The sequence below is a fragment of the Scyliorhinus torazame genome, chromosome 9 (genome assembly GCF_047496885.1).
Source record: "Scyliorhinus torazame isolate Kashiwa2021f chromosome 9, sScyTor2.1, whole genome shotgun sequence".
In the NCBI taxonomy this organism is placed as follows: Eukaryota; Metazoa; Chordata; class Chondrichthyes; order Carcharhiniformes; family Scyliorhinidae; genus Scyliorhinus; species Scyliorhinus torazame.
This window is the reverse complement of record NC_092715.1, coordinates 54,192,337-54,217,123: the sequence shown is the minus strand read 5'-3', so window position 1 is coordinate 54,217,123 and position 24,787 is coordinate 54,192,337. Positions and strand designations below refer to the sequence as shown.

Here is a 24,787-nt window from a genome sequence, read left to right as displayed (position 1 = left end):
TAAATAAATGACTAAAAGTCTATTAGGCTTGTTAACAAGCCTGTTGAGCTAGATAATACGCGGCTCACAGCATAATACGGCTGGCAGTCAGGCAGGAGTGGGCAGGCCATTTTGCTGTGGCCTACCTGAAAAGGGTGGGAAGGAAGTGGAAATCACCCCTCCCCCAAAATAGATCACCCCCACCCTTCCTTCTGCGCTCTCTGCCTTCCAACCCCGATGGGCTCCAGGATCCATCCGCACCCTGAAACTCTGGGGGTTGCCTTTGTGTGGCAGCTATCCATTATCCTCGTGCTCCTTCAATCTGCTAAACTAGCCAACAACTCCCGGAGGCAGGCCTTCCCCGAGGGCAAGCCTGCCTTCCACTGAGGTGGGGGGGGGGAGGGAGGGCACAGAAGTCCCACTTTGTTGTTGTGTTGGAACTTTTGATTATTTATATATTTGAACCACTAGTTTATCCATCCTTCAGGGTCTTTCCGTTTGAGTGTATGGGCGGAATCCTGTGAAGTTCCGGGAGTGGGAAATGAGGCGGGTGAGGGATATTTAGCTCGCGGAAGGCAAAATGTCAGCTTCCCTACAGCAGGATAGATGTTGCTTATTAAGGTGGCAGTGCGTTGAGGGTGGATAATGCTTCCCAGTGACCATCAGTGGGAACCTCTTTTTAATACATTAGCATGCATTGCACAATCCTTAAAACACAGTTTCACCAGATTAAATTCTGCCTTTGGAATGAAGTGTGCAGCAAACGAAAAACGGGTGCTTTAAAACTCAACACTGGTTAAAGGTGGTGTCAGGTCGTCTTCCTGGTGGCGTGGGGCTGAGTAGAAGTTGCTTCTTTCCTTGGATGTGGAGCTTTGTTGAAAAAAAAATGAATGAAATGAAAATCGCTTATTGTCACAAGTAGGCTTCAAATGATGTTACTGTGAAAAGCCCCTAGTCGCCACATTCCGGCGCCTGTTCGGGGAGTCTGTGTCCAGGAGGCACTGATTCACTGAGCTTGTGGGGGACAGGGGGAAGAAACTGGACTCTACAGGGAAGGTCGATATCTGCCATCAGTAGTTCAAGCATGATTGTGGAGCGATCAAGGGTGAAGCCCCTAGAGTTGAGGGAAATTGAGGGCAGGACAAGGATGATATGGGTAGAATCGAGGCTGATCGGTGGAAGGTTAAGGTGCAGCATCTACAAGATGCACTGCAGTAACTCACCAATGTTCCTTAGGCAGCAACTTCCAAACCCATGACTGCTATCAACTAGAACTAGGACAAGGGCAGCAAAAACATGGGAAAACCATCACCTGCAAATTTTCCTCCAAGCCACACACCATGCTGACTTAGAAATATATTGCCGTTCCTTAACTGTCGCTGGGTCAAAATCATGGGACTCCCTCCCTAGCAGCACTGTGGGCGTACTTACATCACATAGAGTGCAATGGTTCAAAAAGGCATCTTACCATCACCCTTCACAAGGGCCGTTAAGGATGGGCAATAAATGCTGACCTAGCCAGCAACGTCCACATCCCATGAGCAAAAGCGTAAAAGAAATCTTGTGGGGCATTTCTGGTTCCAACACTCAATGGTTGGGATTCTCCCGTCGCACCCGCCCGACAACTAGAGAATCCAGCTCGAGGTCAATGGACCTTTCCATTATCCGCGTCTCGCCCACAGCGATCTTGTGGCGGGCGGGGCGGAAGAATTCAGCCCAATGCCTCTGTGAACATATTGACATTGTCAAATTGGCACCAAATTAGCTTTGTACCTGCTGAAACATTGTGAGATGTGAGGAATGCTATGGAAATGTAACTTGTTGAAGTATTCTATCAGGTAATCAAAAACAAAAACTTCCTTGTATCTGGAAATGATGGCGCATCTTTCTCCTGCACAGCTGCTGTCATCAGATATATTTGGCTTGTACTCTGGTTCCATTCTATTTTTAAAAAAAAATATATTTTATTGAAAATTTTTGGCCAACCATCACAGTACATTGTGTATCCTTTACACAGTAATATAACAATATAAATAACAATGGCCAGTTTTATAAACAAGAAATAAATAATATATAAACAAAAACAAAACTAAATGGCAACTGCCTTGTCCCAGATAAATATTCTCCAAAAATATGTTTTAACAGCCCAATATACAATTATCTAGAACAACAACCTATACATATTATACTTATATATTAACATCCCTGAGAATCCCTCTGGTTCCTCTCTTCCCCCCCCCCCCCCCCTGGGCTGCTGCTGCTGTCTTCTTCCTTTCCATTCCCTCTATCTTTCTGTGAGGTATTCGACGAACGGTTGCCACCGCCTGGTGAACCCTTGAGCCGATCCCCTTAGGACAAACTTAATCCGTTCCAGCTTTATAAACCCTGCCATGTCATTTATCCAGGTCTCCACACCCGGGGGCTTGGCTTCCTTCCACATCAACAGTATCCTGCGCCGGGCTACTAGGGACGCAAAGGCCAAAACATCGGCCTCTCTCGCCTCCTGCAGTCCCGGCTCTTCTGCAACCCCAAATATAGCCAACCCCCAGCTTGGTTCGACCTGGACCCCCACTACCTTCGAAAGCACCTTTGTCACCCCCACCCAAAACCCCTGTAGTGCTGGACATGACCAGAACATGTGGGTGTGATTCGCTGGGCTTTTCGAGCATCTCGCACACCTATCCTCTACTCCAAAAAATTTGCTAAGCCGTGTTCCAGTCATATGCGCCCTGTGTAACACCTTAAATTGTATCAGGCTTAGCCTGGCACACGAGGACAATGGGTTTACCCTACTTAGGGCATCAGCCCACAGCCCCTCCTCAATCTCCTCCCCCAGCTCTTCTTCCCATTTCCCTTTCAGCTCGTCTACCATAATCTCCCCCTCGTCTCTCATCTCCCTATATATGTCTGACATCTTACCGTCCCCCACCCATGTCTTTGAGATCACTCTGTCCTGCATCTCCTGCGTCGGGAGCTGCGGGAATTCCCTCACCTGTTGCCTCGTAAAAGCCCTCAGTTGCATATACCGGAATGCATTTCCTTGGGGCAACCCATATTTTTCGGTCAGTGCTCCCAGACTTGCAAACGTCCCATCTACAAACAGATCTCTCAATTGTGTTACTCCTGCTCTTTGCCATGTTCCAAATCCCCCATCCATTCTCCCCGGAGCAAACCTATGATTATTTCTTATCGGGGACCACACCGAGGCTCCCGTCTTTCCCCTATGCCGTCTCCATTGCCCCCAAATTTTCAGAGTAGCCACCACCACCGGGCTTGTGGTGTATTTCTTCGGTGAGAACGGCAACGGCGCCGTCACCATGGCTTGTAGGCAAGTCCCCCTACAGGACGCCTTCTCCAATCTCTTCCACGCCGCTCCCTCCTCTTCTCCCATGCACTTACATACCATTGAGATGTTGGCGGCCCAGTAGTACTCACTCAGGTTCGGTAGCGCAAGCCCCCCCCTATCCCTACTACGCTGCAAAAATCCCTTCCTCACTCTCGGGGTCTTCCCGGCCCACACAAAACCCATGATACTCTTCTCAATCTTTTTGAAAAAAGCCTTCGTGATCACCACCGGGAGGCACTGAAACACAAAGAGGAATCTCGGGAGGACCACAATTTTAACCGCTTGTACCCTCCCTGCCAGTGACAGGGATACCATGTCCCATCTCTTGAAGTCCTCCTCCATCTGTTCCACCAACCGCGTTAAGTTTAACCTATGCAATGTACCCCAATTCTTGGCTATCTGGATCCCCAAGTAGCGAAAGTCCCTTGTTACCTTCCTCAGCGGTAAGTCCTCTATTTCTCTGCTCTGCTCCCCTGGATGCACCACAAACAGCTCACTTTTCCCCATGTTCAGCTTATAATCCTGAAAATTCTCCAAACTCCCCAAGTATCCGCATTATCTCTGGCATCCCCTCCGCCGGGTCTGCCACATACACCAATAAATCGTCCGCGTAAAGAGATACCCGGTGTTCCTCTCCTCCCCTGAGTACTCCCCTCCACTTCCTGGAACCCCTCAATGCTATTGCCAGGGGCTCAATCGCCAGTGCAAACAATAATGGGGACAGAGGACATCCCTGCCTCGTCCCTCTATGGAGCCGGAAATATGCAGACCCCCGTCCATTCGTGACCACGCTCGCCATCGGGGCCCTATACAGCAGCTGTACCCATCTAATATACTCATCTCCAAAGCCAAATCTTCTCAACACCTCCCACAAATAATCCCACTCCACTCTATCAAATGCTTTCTCGGCATCCATCGCCACCACTATCTCCGCTTCCCCCTCTGGTGGGGGCATCATCATTACCCCTAGCAGCCTCCGTATATTCGTATTCAGCTGTCTCCCATTCACAAACCCAGTTTGGTCCTCATGGACTACCCCCGGGACACAATCCTCTATCCTCATTGCCATTACCTTGGCCAGAATCTTAGCGTCTACATTTAGGAGGGAAATAGGTCTATAGGACCCGCATTGCAGCGGGTCTTTTTCCTTCTTTAGGAGAAGCGATATCGTTGCCTCTGACATAGTCGGGGGCAGCTGTCCCCTTTCCTTCGCCTCATTAAAGGTTCTCATCAGTATCGGGGCAAGCAAGTCCACATATTTCCTATAAAATTCGACTGGAAATCCATCCGGTCCCGGAGCCTTCCCCGCCTGCATACTCCTAATTCCTTTCACTACTTCCTCTATCTCGACCTGTGCTCCCAGTCCCACCCTCTCCTGCTCCTCCACCTTCGGGAATTCCAGCCGGTTCAGGAAGCATATCATTCTCTCCTTCCCATCCGGGGGCTGAGCTTCGTATAATCTTTTATAGAATGCCTTGAACACTCCATTCACTCTCTCCGCTCCCCGCTCTATCTCTCCTTCCTCATCCCTCACTCCCCCTATATCCCTCGCTGCTCCCCTTTTCCTCAATTGATGGGCCAGCAACCTGCTCGCCTTCTCCCCATACTCATACTGTACACCCTGTGCCTTCCTCCACTGTGCTTCTGCAATACCCGTTGTCAGCAAGTCAAATTCTACGTGTAACCTTTGCCTTTCCCTGTACAGTCCCTCCTCCGGTGCCTCCGCATATTGCCTGTCCACCCTCAGAAGTTCTTGCAGCAACCGCTCCCGTTCCCTACTCTCCTGCTTTCCTTTATGTGCCCTTATTGATATCAGCTCCCCTCTAACCACTGCCTTCAGCGCCTCCCAGACCACTCCCACCTGGACCTCCCCGTTATCATTGAGTTCCAAGTATTTTTCAATGTATCCCCTCACCCTTAGACACACCCCCTCATCTGCCATTAGTCCCATGTCCATTCTCCAGGGTGGACGCCCTTCTGTTTCCTCCCCTATCTCCAAGTCTACCCAATGTGGAGCGTGATCCGAAATGGCTATAGCCGTATACTCCATCCCCGTCACCTTCGGGATCAACGCACTTCCCAAAACAAAAAAGTCTATTCGCGAATAAACTTTGTGGACATAGGAGAAAAACGAAAACTCCTTACTCCTAGGTCTACTAAATCTCCACGGGTCTACTCCTCCCATCTGCTCCATAAAATCTTTAAGCACCTTGGCTGCAGCCGGCCTCCTTCCAGTCCTGGACCTCGACCTGTCCAGCCCCGGTTCCAGCACCGTATTAAAATCTCCCCCCATTACCAACTTTACCACCTCTAGGTCCGGAATGCGTCCTAGCATGCGCCTCATAAAATTGGCATCATCCCAGTTCGGGGCATATACGTTTACCAAGACCACCGCCTCCCCCTGTAATTTGCCACTCACCATCACGTATCTGCCCCCGCTATCCGCCACTATGGTCTTTGCCTCAAACATAACCCGCTTCCCCACTAGTATAGCCACCCCCCTGTTTTTCGCATCTAGCCCCGAATGAAACACCTGCCCCACCCATCCTTTGCGTAGTCTAACCTGGTCTATCAGTTTCAAGTGCGTCTCTTGTAACATAACCACGTCTGCCTTAAGTTTCTTAAGGTGTGCGAGTACTCGTGCCCTCTTTATCGGCCCGTTCAGCCCTCTCACATTCCACGTGATCAACCGGGTTGGGGGGCTTTTTACCCCCCCCTCCTTGTCGATTAGCCATCCCCTTTTTCCAGCTCCTCACCCGGTTCCCACGCAGCTGTGTCCCCCCCAGGCGGTGCCCCCCCCGCCCACCCCACCCCATTCCGGCTCCCCCCTCTCCCCAGCAGCAGCAACCCAGTAACTCCCCCCTCCCACCCCCCCCGCTAGATCCCCCACTAGCGTAGTTACACCCCCCATGTTGCTCCCAGAAGTCAGCAAACTCTGGCCGACCTCGGCTTCCCCCCATGACCTCGGCTCGCACCGTGCGATGCCCCCTCCTTCCTGCTTCCCTATTCCCGCCATGATTATCATAGCACGGGAACAAAGCCCGCGCTTCCCTTTTGGCCCCGCCCCCCATGGCCAACGCCCCATCTCCTCCACCTCCCTTCCTCCCTCCACCACCACCTGTGGAAGAGAGAAAAGTTACCGCATCGCAGGATTAATAACATAAAACTCACCTTTCCCCCCCTTTTTCCCCCCTCTTCGCCCCCCATACTCGCCCCACCACTTTGTTTCAAACGTTCTTTTTTAATAACCCGCTTATTCCAGTTTTTCTTCCACAATAAAAGTCCACGCCTCATCCGCCGTCTCAAAGTAATGGTGCCTCCCTTGATATGTGACCCACAGTCTTGCCTGTTGCAGCATTCCAAATTTTATCTTCTTTTTGTGAAGCACCGCCTTGGCCCGATTAAAGCTCGCCCTCCTTCTCGCCACCTCCGCACTCCAGTCTTGATATACGCGGATCACCGCGTTCTCCCACCTACTGCTCCGAGTTTTCTTTGCCCATCTAAGGACCATCTCTCTGTCCTTAAAACGGTGGAATCTCACCACTATGGCTCTAGGAATTTCTCCTGCTCTCGGTCCTCGCGCCATCACTCGGTATGCTCCCTCCACCTCCAGCGGACCCGCCGGGGCCTCCGCTCCCATTAACGAGTGCAGCATCGTGCTCACATATGCCCCGACGTCTGCTCCTTCTGCACCTTCAGGAAGACCAAGAATCCTTAAATTATTCCTCCTCGCGTTATTCTCCAGCACCTCCAGTCTTTCCACACATCGTTTATGGTGTGCCTCGTGCATCACCGTCTTCACCACCAGGCCCTGTATATCGTCCTCGTTCTCGGCAGCCTTTGCCTTCCCGACCCGAAGCTCCCGCTCCTGGGTCTTTTGCTCATCCTTTAGCCGTTCGATCGCCTGTAATATCGGGGCCAACAGCTCCTTCTTCATTTCCTTTTTAAGTTCTTCCACGCAACATTTCAAAAACTCTTGTTGTTCAGGGCCCCATGTTAAACTGCCACCTTCCGTCGCCATCTTGGTTCTTGCCTGCCTTCCTTGCCGCTGCTCCAAAGGATCCACTGCAATCTGGCCACTTCCCTCTCCTTTTTCCATCCGTTTCCAGGGGAGATTCCCTTCTGGTTTACCGCACAGTGCTTCTAGCCGTTAAAATTGCCGTTGGGGCTCTTATTAAGAGCCCAAAAGTCCGTTCCACCGGGAGCTGCCGAAACGTGCGACTTAGCTGGTCATCGCCGCACCCGGAAGTCCTGGTTCCATTCTAAACCAGCAGCCAAACAGCAAGCAACAGCTTCGGAAATGAGGCAGTCGATATGTCAAAGAGGCAAGGTGCAGGTACCAGATGGAAGGTGCACCAGTGATTAAATATCTCCCCTTTGGCAGGTCAGACTGTCCCACTGTGTGCACAGTCTAACATTTCATTCAGCGCAAGATGTATCTAAATCAGGCTAAAAGTCATTTTTTCCTAACTCTCTGAATCTCAGTCAAGATTTTTCTCCCAGCGATTTGATTTTGCAATGAAGTGCAAGGACAAGTCTCCAATGATTTTAAAAAGGGTTCTCCATCCTTATCTTCCACGGTCTTCTGTTTGTACTGCTGAGACCATCAAATGTCACATGATTCCAGAACTAATCACCTTCCACAGCATAGTTTCTATATAGATTTCATTTCATAGAATTTACAGTGCAGAAGGAGGCCAGTTAGCCCATTAAGTCTGCATCAGCCCTTGGAAAGCACCCTACCCAAGCCCACACCTCCCTTGTACTCAAATTGCTTACTTCCACTGGTCGGCCTGAGCCTTCACTAGTTATTGAGAGTGAGTTAGCGATGCAATTGGAGGCCGGTGGCAGGAGCAGCATCAATTGCATGCACTGCTGTTATTGCAAAAGAGATGGGACCACCATGAATGAATATTTTAAAAATAGCTGAATTTAGCTCCTTTGTTGTATGCAAAGGGAATGGAGGAAGAATTACTTGATAGGTGAGGGAGAAGGCAATAGATGGCTACGATGGTAGATTTAGATGAGAAAAGATGGGAGGAGGTCGGCATGGACTGGTCGGGCCAGATGGCCTGTTTCTGTACCATATATCCTATGTAATATAAACAATCTGTATATCCTTGTAATATATCCAATCTATATATATTGTTGTAATATGTACAATCCATATATCCTATCTAATATATACAATCAGTATATCCAGTATAATATAAACAATCTATATATCCTGTGTAATAAATCCAATCTGCATGTCCTATATAATATATAGAATTTGTGTCCAATGTAACATATAACATTTGTATATCCAATCCGTATATCCTGTGTAATATATCCATATAGATAGAAGCAGTAGGCCATTCAGCCCCTCCAGCCTGCTCCATCTTTCTATAAGATCATGGCTGACCCGTTTGTTTTTCTGATTCCACATTCCCATCTACCCCCGATAACCTTTTGATTCCCTTACCTAACAAGCGTCTACCTACCTCCACCTTAAAAGATATTCAGTGGCCCCGTCTACTCTGCCTTCTGAAGCAGATGGTTACAAGTCACACAACCCTCGGAGAGAAAGATATTCTCCTCAGGCGAGATTCTCTGTCCCCCCCCCCCCAGGGCGTGTTTCTCGTCGGCGGGAGGTGGCGTGCCTTGGGCTGGTCCCGCCGCTTTAAATGGGATTTCCCATTGAACCAAAACCACAGTTGTGGGAAACCCAAGGCGGGGGAACGCCTTCGGCGAGCGCCGAAGACACCGTCAGCGTGAACAGATGAGGGATGATCCCACATCTCTGTCCTAAATGGGCGAACCCTCATTTTTAATCAGTGCCCCTGGGTACTGGACTTACCCATAAGAGGAAACATCCTTTCCGAATCCACCCTATGAGGACCATTCACGATTCTAGATACGTCAATCAAGGCACCTCTTACTCTTCTAATTAGCCTGTGCAATCCATCCAACCTGCACATCTTTGGACTGTGGGAGGAAACCGGAGCACCTGGAGGAAATCCACGCAGAATGTGGAGAAAGTGCAATCTCCACACAGAGTGACCCAAGGCCGGAATTGAACCGGGGTCCCTGGCACTTTGGGGTAGCAGTGTTAACCACTGTGCCACTGTGGCCCCATTAGCTGTGCTAATTTCTTGATGCACCTACATGCTAACCTTTTGTGATTCATGCACTAGAACACCCAGACTCTGCATCTGAGAGCTCTGCAATCTCTTATCATTTAAATAAAATGTTTTTTTGTTGTTCCTGCCAAAATGGGCAACCTCACATTTTCCTACATTATACTGCATTTGCCAGATCTTTAGCCACTCACCTAACCTATCTCTGTCCTAATGTCCTCTTACTTTCCTGCCTATCTGTGTGCCGTCAGCTAATTTAAAACCATAGCACGGTCTCTTCATTCAAAACATTTATAGAAATTGTAATGAATTGAGGCCCCCGCACTGATCCATGTGGCACACCACTCATCACATCCTGCAAACCAGAAAAAGACCCATTTATGCCTACTCTCTGTTTCCTGGCCAATATTTTATCCATGCCAATATGTCACCCCCTGCACCACAAGCTCTTATTTTCTGCAATAACCTTTGATGAGGCACCTTATCAAATGTACTTGCCCAGCGATTTCCGCAGAGTTCAGTTTTCCTGCATTAAGTAAGTGCAGAAACGTAAGTTGGACAGTAACGCAGTTCATCTGATTCGATTTGTTGTTAGTGCCGCAAGTCCTGCCAGCGACTACAGAAAGAGGCGGAAGTCCGAACCTTCAGTGAACCATCAGAGAGCACAGAGTGATCACACAATGCAGAAGAGCAGTGCTGACCTCCATGGAATAACCAGGAGGTCATTAACCAATTCTTCCCCATCTTCGCCATCCAGAATTCAAGGTAAGGAATTAGCCTACCATCAGGACGTGCAATAGGAAGTTCGGGATTGGCAGCTGTCTTTTCGAGAAACTGTTTATAGCTTGGGTATCACCTTGCACCTGCAGTGTGGAGGGTGATTTCTGGCAAATTAACCAACCGCATGTTTTATCACTTTCTGACTCCCAAGTAATCGTCAGTGTTCTACAATTCTTCAGTATCACGACGTGTGAGGTGTTTATGGGGCTAAACTTATTTTTGCTTGCCAAATATTCATTGCTAACTTTCAAAAGGTCTCTCTTCAGACCTTGTATAAAATAAAATGACTGGGAATATGAATAATGCTGTTTTAGTTGAAGACAGGATTTTATTGAAAGTCTTTTCAGCATCTCCACCGAGGTACAGTAGCTTCAGACAGCCAAAGGGATAATGATCCTAACGAATGACTTTGAATGAAACCTCGGGAGAAAGGGTGTGTAACGATAATGCTGATATTTGTTAATGTAATGATCCACAAGATTTTGGATATCTCTTCCAGTCGGACGGCCCAGATTGTAGATTCCAGTATTGACACACTAGTCCCCTGAAGATTTGTGAAATATGACAAAACAGATCAATCTTTAAGCTGCTTTGAAGCGTATTTGTTGGACATGTTGTGTTGTCAAAGCAGCATTGTGGATAATTCTGAACTTAAGAAAATACTGAGTTTCTGTGAGGTCAGAAATGATGGTCTTTTCTTAAAAGGTCACCAGTGTCATACAGGTCCCTTTATTTTAAGCTGAGATCTAGAGCTTTTCCTCCTGTTGATGTGCTCTTCAGTTCTGCTCATTGTGTTGTAATAGTGTGCAAAGCTATGGATTCATGCATATGCTAAGAATCAATTAACTGACGTAAAAGAGAATGTTAACTTAGATTAACATAGAACATACAGTGCAGAAGGAGGCCATTCGGCCCATCGAGTCTGCACTGACCCACTTAAGCCCTCACTTCCACCCTATCCCTGTAACCCAATAACCCCTCCTAACCTTTTTGGACACTAAGGGCAATTTAGCATGGCCAATCCACCTAACCTGCACGTCTTTGGACTGTGGGAGGAAACCGGAGCACCCGGAGGAAACCCACGCAGACACGGGGAGAACGTGCAGACTCCGCACAGACAGTTTCCCAGCGGGGAATCGAATCTGGGACCCTGACGCTGTGAAGCCACAATGCTATCCACTTGTGCTGCCGTGCTGCCCACAAATGACATGTCAATTTGCTTTGCTTCTCTTTTAAAGGTTGCTTCAATAAAATAGTGGGGGTGGGATGGGGGAATTCACATTCTCGGAGTGTCCACACATCCCAGACCGTATGAATCCAGCTCACTGATATTGTCAGCCCCACTCTTGATTTGTATATGATGTGGCATTTGAGGGGATTTGATATGAAAACAGAGATTTCTGCTGATCAGGAAATATCCGTGTCAGCTATTGCTGAAAGGATAAGATAGAGACATTACAAAGGGTGGTACTTTCAAATCTGGATGCTCGGCTTGTTAAAACTTTGTTTAAACCTCTTGGAATCGTAGAATCCCTACAGTGCAGAAGGAGGCCATTTGGTCCATCGAGTCTGCGCCGACCCTCTGAAAGAGCATCCTACCCAGGCCCACTCCCCCACCCCATCCCCGTAACCTCACCTAACCTTTGGACACCGAAGGGCAATTTATCTTGGCCAATCCACTTAACCTGCACAACTTTGGTCTGCGGGAGGAAACCGTAGGAAACCCACGCAGACATGGGGAAAATATGCAAACTCCTCACAGACAGTCACCCAAGGCCGGAATTGAACCCGGGTCCCTGGTGCTGTGAGGCAACAGTGCTAGCCATTTTGCCGCCCCATCAACCACACACCATCCCCACAAAATTATCCTGTTTTGTACAGTTGGACACAATCGTATGTGATGCATATTACAGCATTTAATAAGGGTATTAACTTTGGCTCAATGGTTGCATTCCTGCCTGAATAAGAAGGTCAGGGGTTCAATACCCAGTCCAGACACTTGAGCACAGGCTGACAGCTTACTGTCTGATATGCTAACTGGCGTCTAAAGTGTATTCAAAGATAAGAGTTGTCTCCAAGTGTCCAGACCAATACATACTCCTTCTCAGATGAAGGTCAGGTTTACCTGCATTACTACAGTGACGGAAAGACTTTCAGGAGTGCTTCATTGGCTGTGATGTGCTTTCGACAGTCCTGAAGTTGTGAACAGTATGATTTGAATGCCTGTGCTTCCTTTAGAACATGTTTGGTTCAGTCTAGACTAAATTTCTGTCTATATAATTAGAAGTCCTGTTGCACTCACAGCCATGCTTCTAAACTCCAATTCCATTAAGTCTCAGAGACCCCAAATCTCCCAGACCTTATCCACAATGAAGATAACCCGGACAACAATCCTAGGCCCAGTTACTCCCTGCCTCTTCATGGCCACAGTGTTCCCACTTGCCCCCAGTCACAATTCTAGCCCTCCACTTTTACTTTTGCTGATTATTTTAGAACAATTCTTCCTGATTGATCCCAGTGCACACTTCCCATACAGTGCATGTTGTCCATCATCTTTATCTGTTCAAAAAGATGAAGCAAACTTGAGAGCAGGACAAGCACGTGAGCAACGGTGCTTTAGAAGAATGAGGGGAGCCCAAATTGAGGTATCCAAGATGACAAAAGGTATGGATAAAGTAGACGTGGGGCGGATGCTTCCTCTTGTGCAGCATTCTAGAACGAGAGGTCATAGTCTTAGGATGAGGAGAAGCAAATTTAAAACAGAGATGAGGAGAAACTACTTCTCCCAAAGGGTTGTGAATCTGTGGAACTTTCTACCACTGGGTGCAGTGGATACTGGGACAGTGAGTACATTTAAGGAGGAGTTAGACAGGTTTTTTGTTTTTAATAAACATATTATTGAAATATTTTTGGTATTATAACAACAACAAAATAAACAATATACATGAAACTATAAACATAGTGCAAAAGCCGTCTCCCTTCCTTACAGGTCCCACCTTTATTACCCCCCCCCCCCCCCACCTTCTGCTGACAATTAAATTTCCATGAAGAAGTCGACGAACGGTTGCCACCCCCGGGTGAACCCTAACACTGACCCTCTCAAGGCGAACTTGATTTTCTCCAAACAGAGAAAGCTCGCCATGTCCGATAGCCAGGTCTCCAACTTCGGGGGCTTTGAATCCCTCCAAGTTAATAGTATCCATCTCCGGGCTACCAGGGAAGAAAAGGTGAGAATGCCTCTTTTTCCTCCTGGACTCCCGGGTCTTCCGACTTCCCGAAAATCACCACCTCTGGATTCAGTGCCACCCTTGTTTATAACACCGTGGACATGACATCTGCAAACCCCTGACAAAACCCCTAAGCTTCGGACATGTCCAGAACATGTGGACATGGTTCGCTGGTCCTCCCGCACATTTTGTCTTCCACCCCAAAGAATCTGCTCATCCGGGCCACTGTCATGTGAGCCCGTAGAACGACCTTGAATTGTATCAGGCTGAGCCTGGCACATGTTGCGGACGCGTTGACTCTACTCAACGCGTCTGCCCATAGACCATCCTCTATCTCTCCTCCCAGCTCCTCCTCCCATTTGCGCTTCAGCTCCTCGGTTTGCATCTTCTCTGACCCCATAGGTTCCTTGTAAATGTCAGAGACGTTCCCTTCTCCCACCCACCCTCTGGAAACTACCCTGTCCTGAATTCCCCTTAGTGGTAGGAGTGGGAAGGTTGACACCTGTTTATGTAGGAAGTCCCGCACCTGCAGGTACCTGAATTTGCTTCCCCTCGCCAACCCAAACTTCTCCTCCAGCGCCTCACACTCGGAAAGCTCCCCTCTATAAACATGACCCCCATCCTCTCCATCCCTGCTCTCCGCCATATCTGGAACCCCCCATCCGTACTTCCCGGGACAAACCGGTGATTATTAAAGATTGGGGACCAGACTAATGCTCCCTCTGCCCCCACATGTCTCCTCCATTGCCCCCAGACTCTCAGAGCTGCCACCACCACGGGGCTGGTGGAGTACCGTGCCGGCAGGAACGGCAGTGGCGCAGCTACCAATGCTCCCAGACTGGTGCCCTTGCATGAAGCCACCTCCATACGCTCCCATGCCGACCCCTCCCTCACCACCCACTTCCTGATCATGGCTATCTTCGCCGCCCAGTAATAGTTACTAAAATTTGGCAGCGCCAGCCCACCCTCTCCCCGACTCCGCTCAAGCATTACCTTCCTTACTCGTGGGGTCTTGCCCGTCCAAACGAGCCAGTGATCACTTTGTTAACCCGTTTAAAAAAGGACCACGGAATAAAGATGGGCAGACACTGGAATACAAACAGGAATCTCGGGAGGACCATCATTTTCACCGTCTGCACCCTCCCAGCCAGTGACAACGGAAGTGCGAAATAATCCTTCGTTTGGTCTACTAGTCGGGCCAGATTTAATTTATGCAGCCAGTCCCATTCCTGCGCCACTTAAATGCCTAGGTCCCTAAAGCTTCCCCCTACTAATCTAAATGCCAACTCCCTCAATCGCCTCTCCAGTCCCCTCGCCTGGACTGCAAACATCTCATTTTCCCCATATTTAGCTTGTACCCCGAAAACCGGCTATATTCCCCATGAATCCTCATGATTTCTTCCATCCCCTCTATTGGGTCCGATACATACAGAAGCAGGTCGTCTGCATAGAGTGAGACTCTGTGCTCTACCACTCTCCAGATCAGCCCCTTCCAGCCCCTTGAGACTCTCAGAGCAATTGCCATCAGCTCTATAGCTAGCGCGAACAACAGTGCGGAGAGGGGGCATCCCTGTCTCATCCCCCCCGGTGTAGTCTAAAATAGTCCGATGTTGTCCTATTCGTCCGTACGCTTGCCACAGGAGCTGATACAGTAACCTGACCCAGTCAATAAAGCCCTGCCCAAATCTGAACCGTCCCAGTACCTCCCACAGATAATCCCATTCTACCCTAACAAAAGCCTTTTCTACATCCATTGCGATCACTACCTCCATCTCCCTACCTTCCGGGGGCACCATGATCACGTTTAACAACCTTCTCACATTGGCCACCAACTGCCTACCCTTAACAAACCCCGTCTGGTCCTCCCCAATAACGTTTGGAACACGATCCACAATCCTGGAGGACAAAGTTTTGGCCAGCAATTTGGCTTCCACATTCAACAGGGATATCGGCCTGTAGGACCCACACAGCTCCGGCTTCTGAATCAACAAAATCGTAGCCTGTGACATCGTCGGGGGCAGCAACCCTCTTTCCCTTGCCTCATTGAATATCCTCATCAACACGGCCCCAATATCCCAGAGAACCTTTTGGAAAACTCCACTGGGTACCCGTCCGGCCTCGGGGCTTTACCCGCCTGCATGGCCTTCAGACCCTCCGCTATCTCGTCCAACCCGATCGGGGCCCCCAGCCCTACTACTAGCTCCCCGTCCACCTTTGGGTAATTCAGCCCCTCCAAGAAGTGCCTCATCCCCATCAGCCTCGTAGGGGGTTCCGACCTGTACAGCCTACTGTAGAAATGCCTAAATGCCTTATTCACCCCTGCTGAATCTCCAACCAGGTTCCCATCTCCGTCATTTACTTTCTCTATCTCCCTGGCTGCCTTCCTCTTTCTAAGCTGCTGCGCCAGCATTCTGCTGACCTTCTATCCATGCTCATAGATCGCTCCCCTCACCTTTCTCAGCTGCTCCACTGCCCTCCCTGTGGTTAACAAGCCGAACTCCGCCTGTAGCCTCCACCATTTCCTTAAAAGCCCTGCCTCTGGGGTCTCCGCATACCTCCTATCGATCTGTAGTATCTCCTTTACCAGTCGGTTCATCTCTGCCCTGTCCACCTTCTCCCTATGGACCCGTATCGAGATCAGCTCTCCTCTGACCGCCGCCTTCAGTGCTTCCCAGACCACCGCTGCTGAAATTTCCCCCGTGTCGTTGACCTGCAGGTAGTTCTGAATACATTTCCTCAGCCGCTCGCACACCTCTTCGTCAGCCAAAAGTCCCAAATCCAACCTCCAGTTCGGGCGCTGGTTACTGTCTTTACTAACCTGCAGGTCAACCCAGTGCGGAACATGGTCTGAGATTGTGATCGTGGAGTACCCCTTTCCAGGAGAGTTTTTTTAGAGCAGTATGTAAATAGTCCAACTCGGGAAGGGGCCATACTGGACCTGGTATTGGGGAATGATCCCATCCAGGTGGTTGAAGTTTCAGTCGGTGATTACTTTGGGAATAGCGATCACAGTTCCGTAAGTTTTAGAATACTCATGGACAAAGACGAGAGTGGTCCTAAAGAAAGAGTGCTAAATTGGGGAAAGGCCAAGTGTAACAAAATTCGGCAGGAACTAAAGAATGTGGATTGGGAGCAGCTCTTTAAGGGTAAATCCACATTTGAAATGTGGGAGTCTTTTAAGGAAAGGTTGATTAGAGTGCAGGACAGACATGTCCCTGTGAAAATGAGGGATAGAAATGGCAAGATTAGGGAACCATGGATGACGGGTGGAATTGTGAGACTAGCTAAGATGAAAAAGGAAGTATACGTAAGATCTAGGCGACTTAAATCTGATGAAGCTTTGGAGGAATATCAGGAAAGTAGGACAAATCTCAAACGCGCAATAAAGAGGGCTAAAAGGGGTCATGAAATATCTTTGGCTAACAGGGTTAAGGAAAATCCCAAAGCCTTTTATTCGTATATCAGGAGCAAGAGGATAACTAGAGAAAGGATTGGTCCACTCAAAGACAAAAGAGGGAATTTATGCGTGGAGTCAGAGGAAATGGGTGAGATTCTTAATGAGTACTTTGCATCGGTATTCACCAAGGAGAGGGACATGACGGATGTTGAGGCTAAGGATGCATGCTTAAATACTCTAGGTCAAGTCGGCATAAAGAAGGGGGAAGTTTTGGGTATTCTAAAAGGCTTTAAGGTGGACAAGTCCCCAGGTCCAGATGGGATCTATCCCAGGTTACTGAGGGAAGCGAGGGAAGAAATAGCTGTGGCCTTAACAGATATCCTTGCAGCATCCTTGAGCACGGGTGAGGTCCCGGAGAACTGGAGAATTGCTAATGTCGCATTGTTTAAGAAGGGTAGCAGGGATAATCCAGGGAATTATAGACCTGTGAGCTTGATGTCAGTGGTCGGCAAACTGTTGGAGAAGATACTGAGGGATAGGATCTATTCACATTTGGAAGAAAATAGACTTATCAGTGATAGGCAGCATGGTTTTGTGCAGGGAAGGTCATGTCTTACAAACCTAATAGAATTCTTTGAGGAAGTGACAACGTTAATTGATGAGGGAAGGGCTGTAGATGTCACATACATGGACTTCAGTAAGGCGTTTGATAAAGTTTCCCATGGCAGGTTGATGGAAAAAGTGAAGTCGTATGGGGTTCAGGGTGTACTAGCTAGATGGATAAAGAACTGGCTGGGCAACAGGAGACAGAGAGTAGTGGTGGAAGGGAGTGTCTCAAAATGGAGAACTGTGACTAATGGTGTTCCACAGGGATCCGTGCTCGGACCACTGTTGTTTGTGATATACATAAATGATCTGGACGAAGGTATAGGTGGCCTGATTAGCAAGTTTGCAGATGATACTAAGATTGGTGGAGTTGCAGATAGCGAGGAGGACTGTCAGAGAATACAGCAAAATATAGATAGATTGGAGAGTTGGGCAGAGAAATGGCAGATGGAGTTCAATCCAGACAAATGCGAGGTGATGCATTTTGGAAGATCTAATTCAAGAGTGGACTATACGGTTGAAGAGTCCTGGGGAAAATTGATGTACAGAGAGAGCTGGGAGTTCAGGTCCATTGTACCCTGAAGGTGGCAACGCAGGTCGATAGAGTGGTCAAGGAGGCATACAGCATGCTTGCCTTCATCGGACGGGGTATTGAGTACAAGAGTCGGCAGGTCATGTTACAGTTGTATAGGACTTTGGTTAGGCCACATTTGGAATACTGCATGCAGTTGATCGCCACATTACCAGAAGGATGTGGATGCTTTAGAGAGGGTGCAGAGGAGGTTCACTAGGATGTTGCCTGGTATGGAGGGTGCTAGCTATGAAGAAAGGTTGAGTAGATTAGGATTGTTTTCGTTGGAAAGACGGAAGTTGAGGGGGGACCTGATTGAGGTCTACAAAATTATGAGAGGTATGGACAGGGTGGATAGCAACAAGCTTTTTCCAAGAGTGGGGGTGTCAATTACAAGGGGTCACGATTTCAAGGTGAGAGGGGGAAAGTTTAAGGGAGGTGTGCATGGAAAGTTTTTTACGCAGAGGTGGTGGGTGCCTGGAACGCTTTGCCAGCGGAGGTGGTAGAGGCGGGCACAATAGCATCATTTAAGATGCATCTAGTCAGATATATGAACGGGCGGGTAACAGAGGGAAGTAGATCCTTGGAAAATAGAAGACAGGTTTAGATAAAGGATCTGGATCGGCGCAGGCTGGGAGGGCTGAAGGGCCAGTTCCTGTGCTGTAATTTTCTTTGTTCTTTGTGTCCACCACCCCAGCCAGTAAGGCCCTGCTCAAAATAAAGAAATTAATCCGGGAGTACACATTATGCTTGTGTGAGCAGAAGGAGAACTCCTTCACCCTCGGCTGCCCAAATCTCCATGGATCCACCCCACCCATCTGCTCCATGAACCCTTTTAGTTCCTTTGCCATTGCTGGCACTCTGCCCGTTTTCGAGCTTGACCGGTCCAAGCCAGGGTCAATAACTGTGTTGAAGTCCCCTCCCATTACCAACCTGTGCGAGTCCAGGTCCGGCATCTTCCCCAGCATCCTCTTTATAAACTCCACATCATCCCAATTTGGCACATGCACATTTACTACTACCACCTGCACCCCCTCCAGTTTCCCACTGACCATAATGTACCGACCTCCCACGTCCGAGACTATTCTACCCGCTTCAAACACCACTGGTTTATTGATCAGGATCATGACCCCTCTAGCTTTTGAGTCTAGTCCTGAGTGAAAGACCAGACTGACCCAGCCTTTCCTCAATCTAATCTGGTCAGTTACTCTGAGGTGCGTCTCCTGCAACATTACCATGTCCGCCTTCAGCCCCCTAAGATGCGTGAACACACGTGTCCTACTGACCGGCCCATTTAACCCTCGAACATTCCAGGTGATCAGCCTATTTGGGGGGCTCATTGCCCCCCCCCTTTGCCGATCAGCCATGAGTTAGACAGATTATTAATTGGTAATGGGTCGAAGGCTTATGGAGAACGGGCAGGACGGGAGTTACATTCAATTCCTTCTTGAAATCACACAACGTTTTGGCCTCAACTACTTTCTGTGGTAGTGAACTCCAAAGATTCACCACTCTCTGGCTGAAGACATTTCTCCTCACCTCAGTCCTAAAAGGTTTACTCCTTATCCTCAAACTATGATCCCTAGTTCTGGATTTCCCCCCACCATCTGGAACATTCTTTCTGAATCTACCTGTCAAATCCTGTTAGAATTTGATATGTTTCTATGAGGTCCCCGTTCACTCTTTTCAACTCTAATGAATATAACCTAACCGACTTAGTCTCTCCTCATATGACAGTCCCACCATCCCAGGGGTCAGTCTGGTAAACCTTCGCTGCACTCCCTCCACAGCAAGAACATCCTTCCTCAGATAAGGACACCGAAACTGCACACAATAGTCCAGGTGTGGCCTCACAAATCCCCTGTACAAGTGCAGTGAAACATCCCTATTCCAATACTTCCAATCCTCTTGCTCCAAAGACCACATAGCATTTGCCGCCTTTACTGCCTGCTGTACCTGCACGCTTACTTTCAGCGACTGATGCTCGAGGACACCAAGATCTCGCTGAGTATCCGCCACTCAATTTACACCCATTCAAACAATAATCTGCCTTCCTTTTTTTGCTACCGAAATGGATGACCTCACATTTACTCTGGAACAGGTGGAAGAAAGAGATATTTACATTTATACCTCACTTTTTATGACCGCCATATATTTCAAAGTGCTTTTGAAGTGTAGGTCACTTTTGTAATGTCGGAAACACAGCAGCCAATCTGCACACAGCAAATCTCCCCCAATAAAGCAATGTGCTAATGACCTGAAAACATTTGTGGGATGTTTATTAAGAGATAAATAGCAGCCACGACACCAGGGATAGCTCCCCTGTTCTTTGAAATAGTGCCCGAGAGAGCAGGTTGGGGCCTCAGCTTAATATCTCCTGCAAAAACCAGATAGTAACTCCTCAGGCAAATTCGAGGGAAAAGAATTAAGGAAATTCCCCTCAGACCCACCTTGTCAATTGAAACTAGTCCAGGAAATCACTGTCCCTGGATTCCCTGTCATACTCTACTTTCTGTCAGAAATGAGAGAGAGCCACTTATCAGCACCAGCAACTCTCTGACCCGCCCAGGCAAAACTTAAGAGGTCCACAGAGGATCTGACTAAAACTTTGAGTGATTAGAAAAATCTTGTAAATGAGGTCAGCCGGAAATGGGCCCAGCTCTCACTTGAAGTAATTCAGCAAATCCGTATTCACCTTTGGAGATGGCAGTCTGTTCCAGGGGTCCACTATTCTCCCGGCATGGCACAGTGGTTAGCACTGCTGCCTCACAGCAGCAGGGATCCGAGTTTGATTGTCTGTGTGGAGTTTGCCCTTTCTCCCTGTGTCTGCGCGAGTTTCCTCCGGGTGTTCCGGTTTCCTCCCACAGTCCAAAGATGTGCAGGTTAGGTGCATCGACCAGGCTAAAATTTAGTGTCCAAGGATGTACCGGTTAGGCGGGGTTCTGGGGATAGGGTGGGGGAGTAGGCGTGGGTAAGGTGATCTTTCAGAGGGTTTGGAGCAGACCTGATGGGCCGAATGGCCCCCTTCTGCACTGTACTGGTTCTAAGATTCTAAACAAACCACTGCCTGCCCTCTAACCTACATCTGGACATTTGAAACTTATAATTGGGACCCCTTCAACTGGCACGCAGTCTGTTCATTTTGTTAGCTTAATAACCTCAGACTGTGCCCCTAAGTCTACCTTTCTCTAAATTGCAACGTTCTAACTTTTAGCCTATCGTGACGAGCAAGATTCCTTCAAATGGGAATTACTATAGTGGTTCTTGGCACCTTTTCCAAGGCCTCACGTGAAAGAGACCAAAACTGGACAGAGGTTAATTTTTAAACAAAGATGAAGCTGTTATGAAAGCCTTGTGTGAACAGGCTGTCAGTGACACGAAAGAGAGAGAGAGAGAGACAATGGAAAAGAGCTTTAGTATTCAAATTATTTAATATAACTGACCTGTGGGATTATGCAAACTCTTATAAAAGTGTGCATGTTCTGTATACAGTTGCTGAAGGATGCCAGCTCTGCCAATTTTTAGCTTGGCTTAAATTTCCATTTTTGCACACTATTGAATATATTTACTGTTTCAGTACTATAATGTGCCTTGGCCTGCAGTAGCAAAATTGTATGAACATCTGACTATAATGTCTACACAGCAAAACTGAAAACAAAAAGTAGTTGTTTTCAAAGAAAAATCAATTCTAAATGATCTGGGCGAAAACATTAGTAATTATTTAACTATGTGAATCGCCTTTGATGAAACTTGTTGAATGGTTTTGGAAAAATGTTTTATCGTGGTAGGTTTAAAAATGAACTTCCGGGCAGCACGGTGGCACCGTGGTTAACACTGCAGCCTCACGGCGCCGTGGTCCCAGGTTCGACCCTGGCTCTGAGTCACCGTCCATGTGGAGTTTGCAGATTCTCTCCGTGTTTATGTGGGTTTTGCCCCCACAATATAAAAGATGTGCAGGGTAGGTGGATTGGCCACGCTAAATTGACCTTTAATTGGAAAAGAATTAATTGGATACGCTAAATTTATATTTTTTTGAAAGTGAACTTACTGTTCATTGAAGCTGGCGGGCTAAGGATAACCGAATGGCGAATGTAACGGCCATTATTTTCAGCTTGAATGTCCACGCCTGAACATGTTTTTAAAACATTGTTTTAATTTTATCGTCACACAAGAAGATGAGTTGCAGTTAGCAAGTGAGGGAAATGTAACTTGATTAAGCCACAAGAGTTGTGGGCTCACGGTTACCAGGCTAAAGGTATATTAAGGGTAGTATTTATTTAGCCAGTATGCATTATCCCATGCTGCTGGCTTTGTGGGGGTGGGAAGCATGGGGGCGGGGAGAGTGTTTAAGTATTTAGCCCTTTTCAATGTTAACTTTGATTGCAAAAAGTAAAAATTTGGCCTAAGTCAAGTGTCCTCGAGAAAACAGAGCGACAAACGTAACATGACCAATGCTCGTGAAAGGTTTCGCATTTTTAGACCTAACCCTAACTCTTCAAGGCAAAGGAAATACCTGTTACAATAATCTTCACAGTGGCCTTTTACCAGGTATGGCTAAATACATTTGATAGTAATTATGTTCATGCGCTCTTCTTACATCTTTGCTTTTCTGCTACTGAAATACTGTCTTGAATGCCTGTTAATTCTGGAATTGTCTCTCTTTTAACCATGCTGCTCAATGGATCTGAAAGGTGGGGATATTAGCAGATCATACCCACCCCTTCTTAGCTGTGTACTTCAGAACCAGAATGCCTCCCATGAGTTAGGTCACAGTAGTCGCCATAGCCAGCCCCTGGTTGTAATAACACCTAGTCCAAAACGGTCTGTCCTATTCAAGAATGGCTGGCACCTGAACCGACAAAATGCAGAAGCCTGGAGCAGCACGGACGAAGCAACTTCACCAAAGCTAAAGTCTCGCAGCTGTGATGACCTGCTGCAAAATGACTACATTGAGGTTCAGGAGGAGCAGACAAAGTCCGAGAGCATGGTGTCATTGCTTTGCGAAGATCAACCCAAAGGTGAATACTCTAGAAGTTGGCTGTCACCTCATGGGACTGGGAATGAGAAGCCCCATCGGTCACGAATTCGCTGCAAGTCAGCCCGTGGTGGTAAAGGCTTCTTGAAGTTGTACAAGAAAATGCACCATATAAACCGCAAGGAACTAATAAATCCAGAAGTAATCTGCACTGTAAAGTCTAGGGTTTTGCAGTACGAGCAAGAGCAGCACAGGGGCATCTTTCCAGATTGGAAAAAAATTTCCAATGAGGTGCCTCGGGACATGGTGCCAACCAGAATCTCGGAATTTGAAAAACTTATTAAGTCAAAATCTATGCCCAATCTGGACAATGTGATTTTATCTGAAGCCTCCTATACTGCTGCTAGTAAGACAGTCTTCCCTAGACGACGCTTATCTATTGAATCTTTGCTAGATGAGGAAAATCAAGGCAGGAAAATGTCCATGATGCAGCAACATTGCATGTCCAAAGTTATGATGCCAATTCATATTAAAGTAACGAATGAAAACCAGCAAAGACTAGCATCAAGGTTTGAACATTTGGAAATGGACAGTGACCATGAGGCGGTGGTCTCAGACCTCAGTGACTGCGTTCCGATTGAAGGCTCCTCATTTTGTAGTGAAAGCGACTTTGACCATTACTCATTCACCTCCTCTGAAAGTTTTTACGGCTCAGGGCACCACCCCCACCACCACAAGCACCTTCTCAGCTCCTGCAAAGGCAGGTGCCCAGCCTCATACACCAGATTCACCACCATGCTGAAACACGAACGGGCAAATCAAGAGAAAAGGACAGCTCCAAAGAAACCTGAAGCCGAGTCTAACCTTTCAAAGTTAGCCTTCCTCGTCAGCCCTGTGCCTTTCAGGAGGAAAAAGGGCCTGCCTCCCCAAAGAAAAACTGAAAAGCCAAAATCTAAATCCGTGTTTGAAGCGCTGGATTCTGCTTTGAAAGATATCTATGATCACATCAAAGCGGAAAAGAGGCGCGGGAGCCTACCTGACAACAGCATACTCCACAGGCTTCTAACTGAACTGCTTCCAGATATTCCTGAGAGAAATTCCTCCCTCAAGATACTCAGGAAGAAAGGGAGTCCGCAGCCTTCCGAGCGGCAAGAGAAGGAGGTTAATTTTCCTTTGTACCAGTGTGATTATGAAAAAAATCCTTTTAGTGCCTCTTACGAGGACATGGACACCAACAACAACCCAGGGAATGATTACACGCACTACCAAGGTGGCATATAAACCATTATCTTCACTGTGTGTCTGGGAATTGTCTGATCATCAACCATTCATTCTTCATCCATTTTGCCATCTACACTGTAAATTTAATTGGGTGATATCTTTATAGAGTCAGGATGTACGGCCCCATGTTCAGCATTGAGATGCTGTACCTAGAGGAACTGCTTGTGCACAATAAACAATTGAGCATAACTGGGGGTGGGGGGGGGAAAGCAAAACTAAAAAGACATTTCAGGTAAAGCATATGGTTGAGACCTATTGGATGAAAGGCTTCTCATTCTTCACCATAATTGCTTGTCAGTTTAGCTCATGAACATTTCTGAAATGTGTAAATGCTTTAAAAGTTCAATACATGTTAATTAAACAATGCCAGTATTTATTTTTTCAAATTATCCAGCATTAAACACTATATATCTATCCATGTAATATAGAATAATACTTAATGAATAAGTGACTATTTAATTGCCATGTCTCTGATCATTGATTCCTCGTGAAGGTTAACATTCATA

The 24,787-nt window shown here is 47.6% G+C and overlaps 2 protein-coding genes across 26 annotated transcripts in view; both read left to right on the top strand.

Moving 5' to 3' along the window:
* The window catches only part of LOC140429207 (sorbin and SH3 domain-containing protein 2-like), a 1,121,994-nt gene that overhangs the window by 542,803 nt on the left and 554,404 nt on the right, over positions 1 to 24,787 (top strand). The window lies entirely within an intron of this gene.
* The window catches only part of LOC140429208 (uncharacterized), a 298,619-nt gene that overhangs the window by 109,573 nt on the left and 164,259 nt on the right, over positions 1 to 24,787 (top strand). The window contains exons 13-14 of the mRNA XM_072515922.1: positions 10,040 to 10,209; positions 22,717 to 24,270. Coding sequence (XP_072372023.1) covers positions 10,040 to 10,209; positions 22,717 to 24,270 — 1,724 coding nt within the window. The remainder of the gene's footprint in view (positions 1 to 10,039; positions 10,210 to 22,716; positions 24,271 to 24,787) is intronic.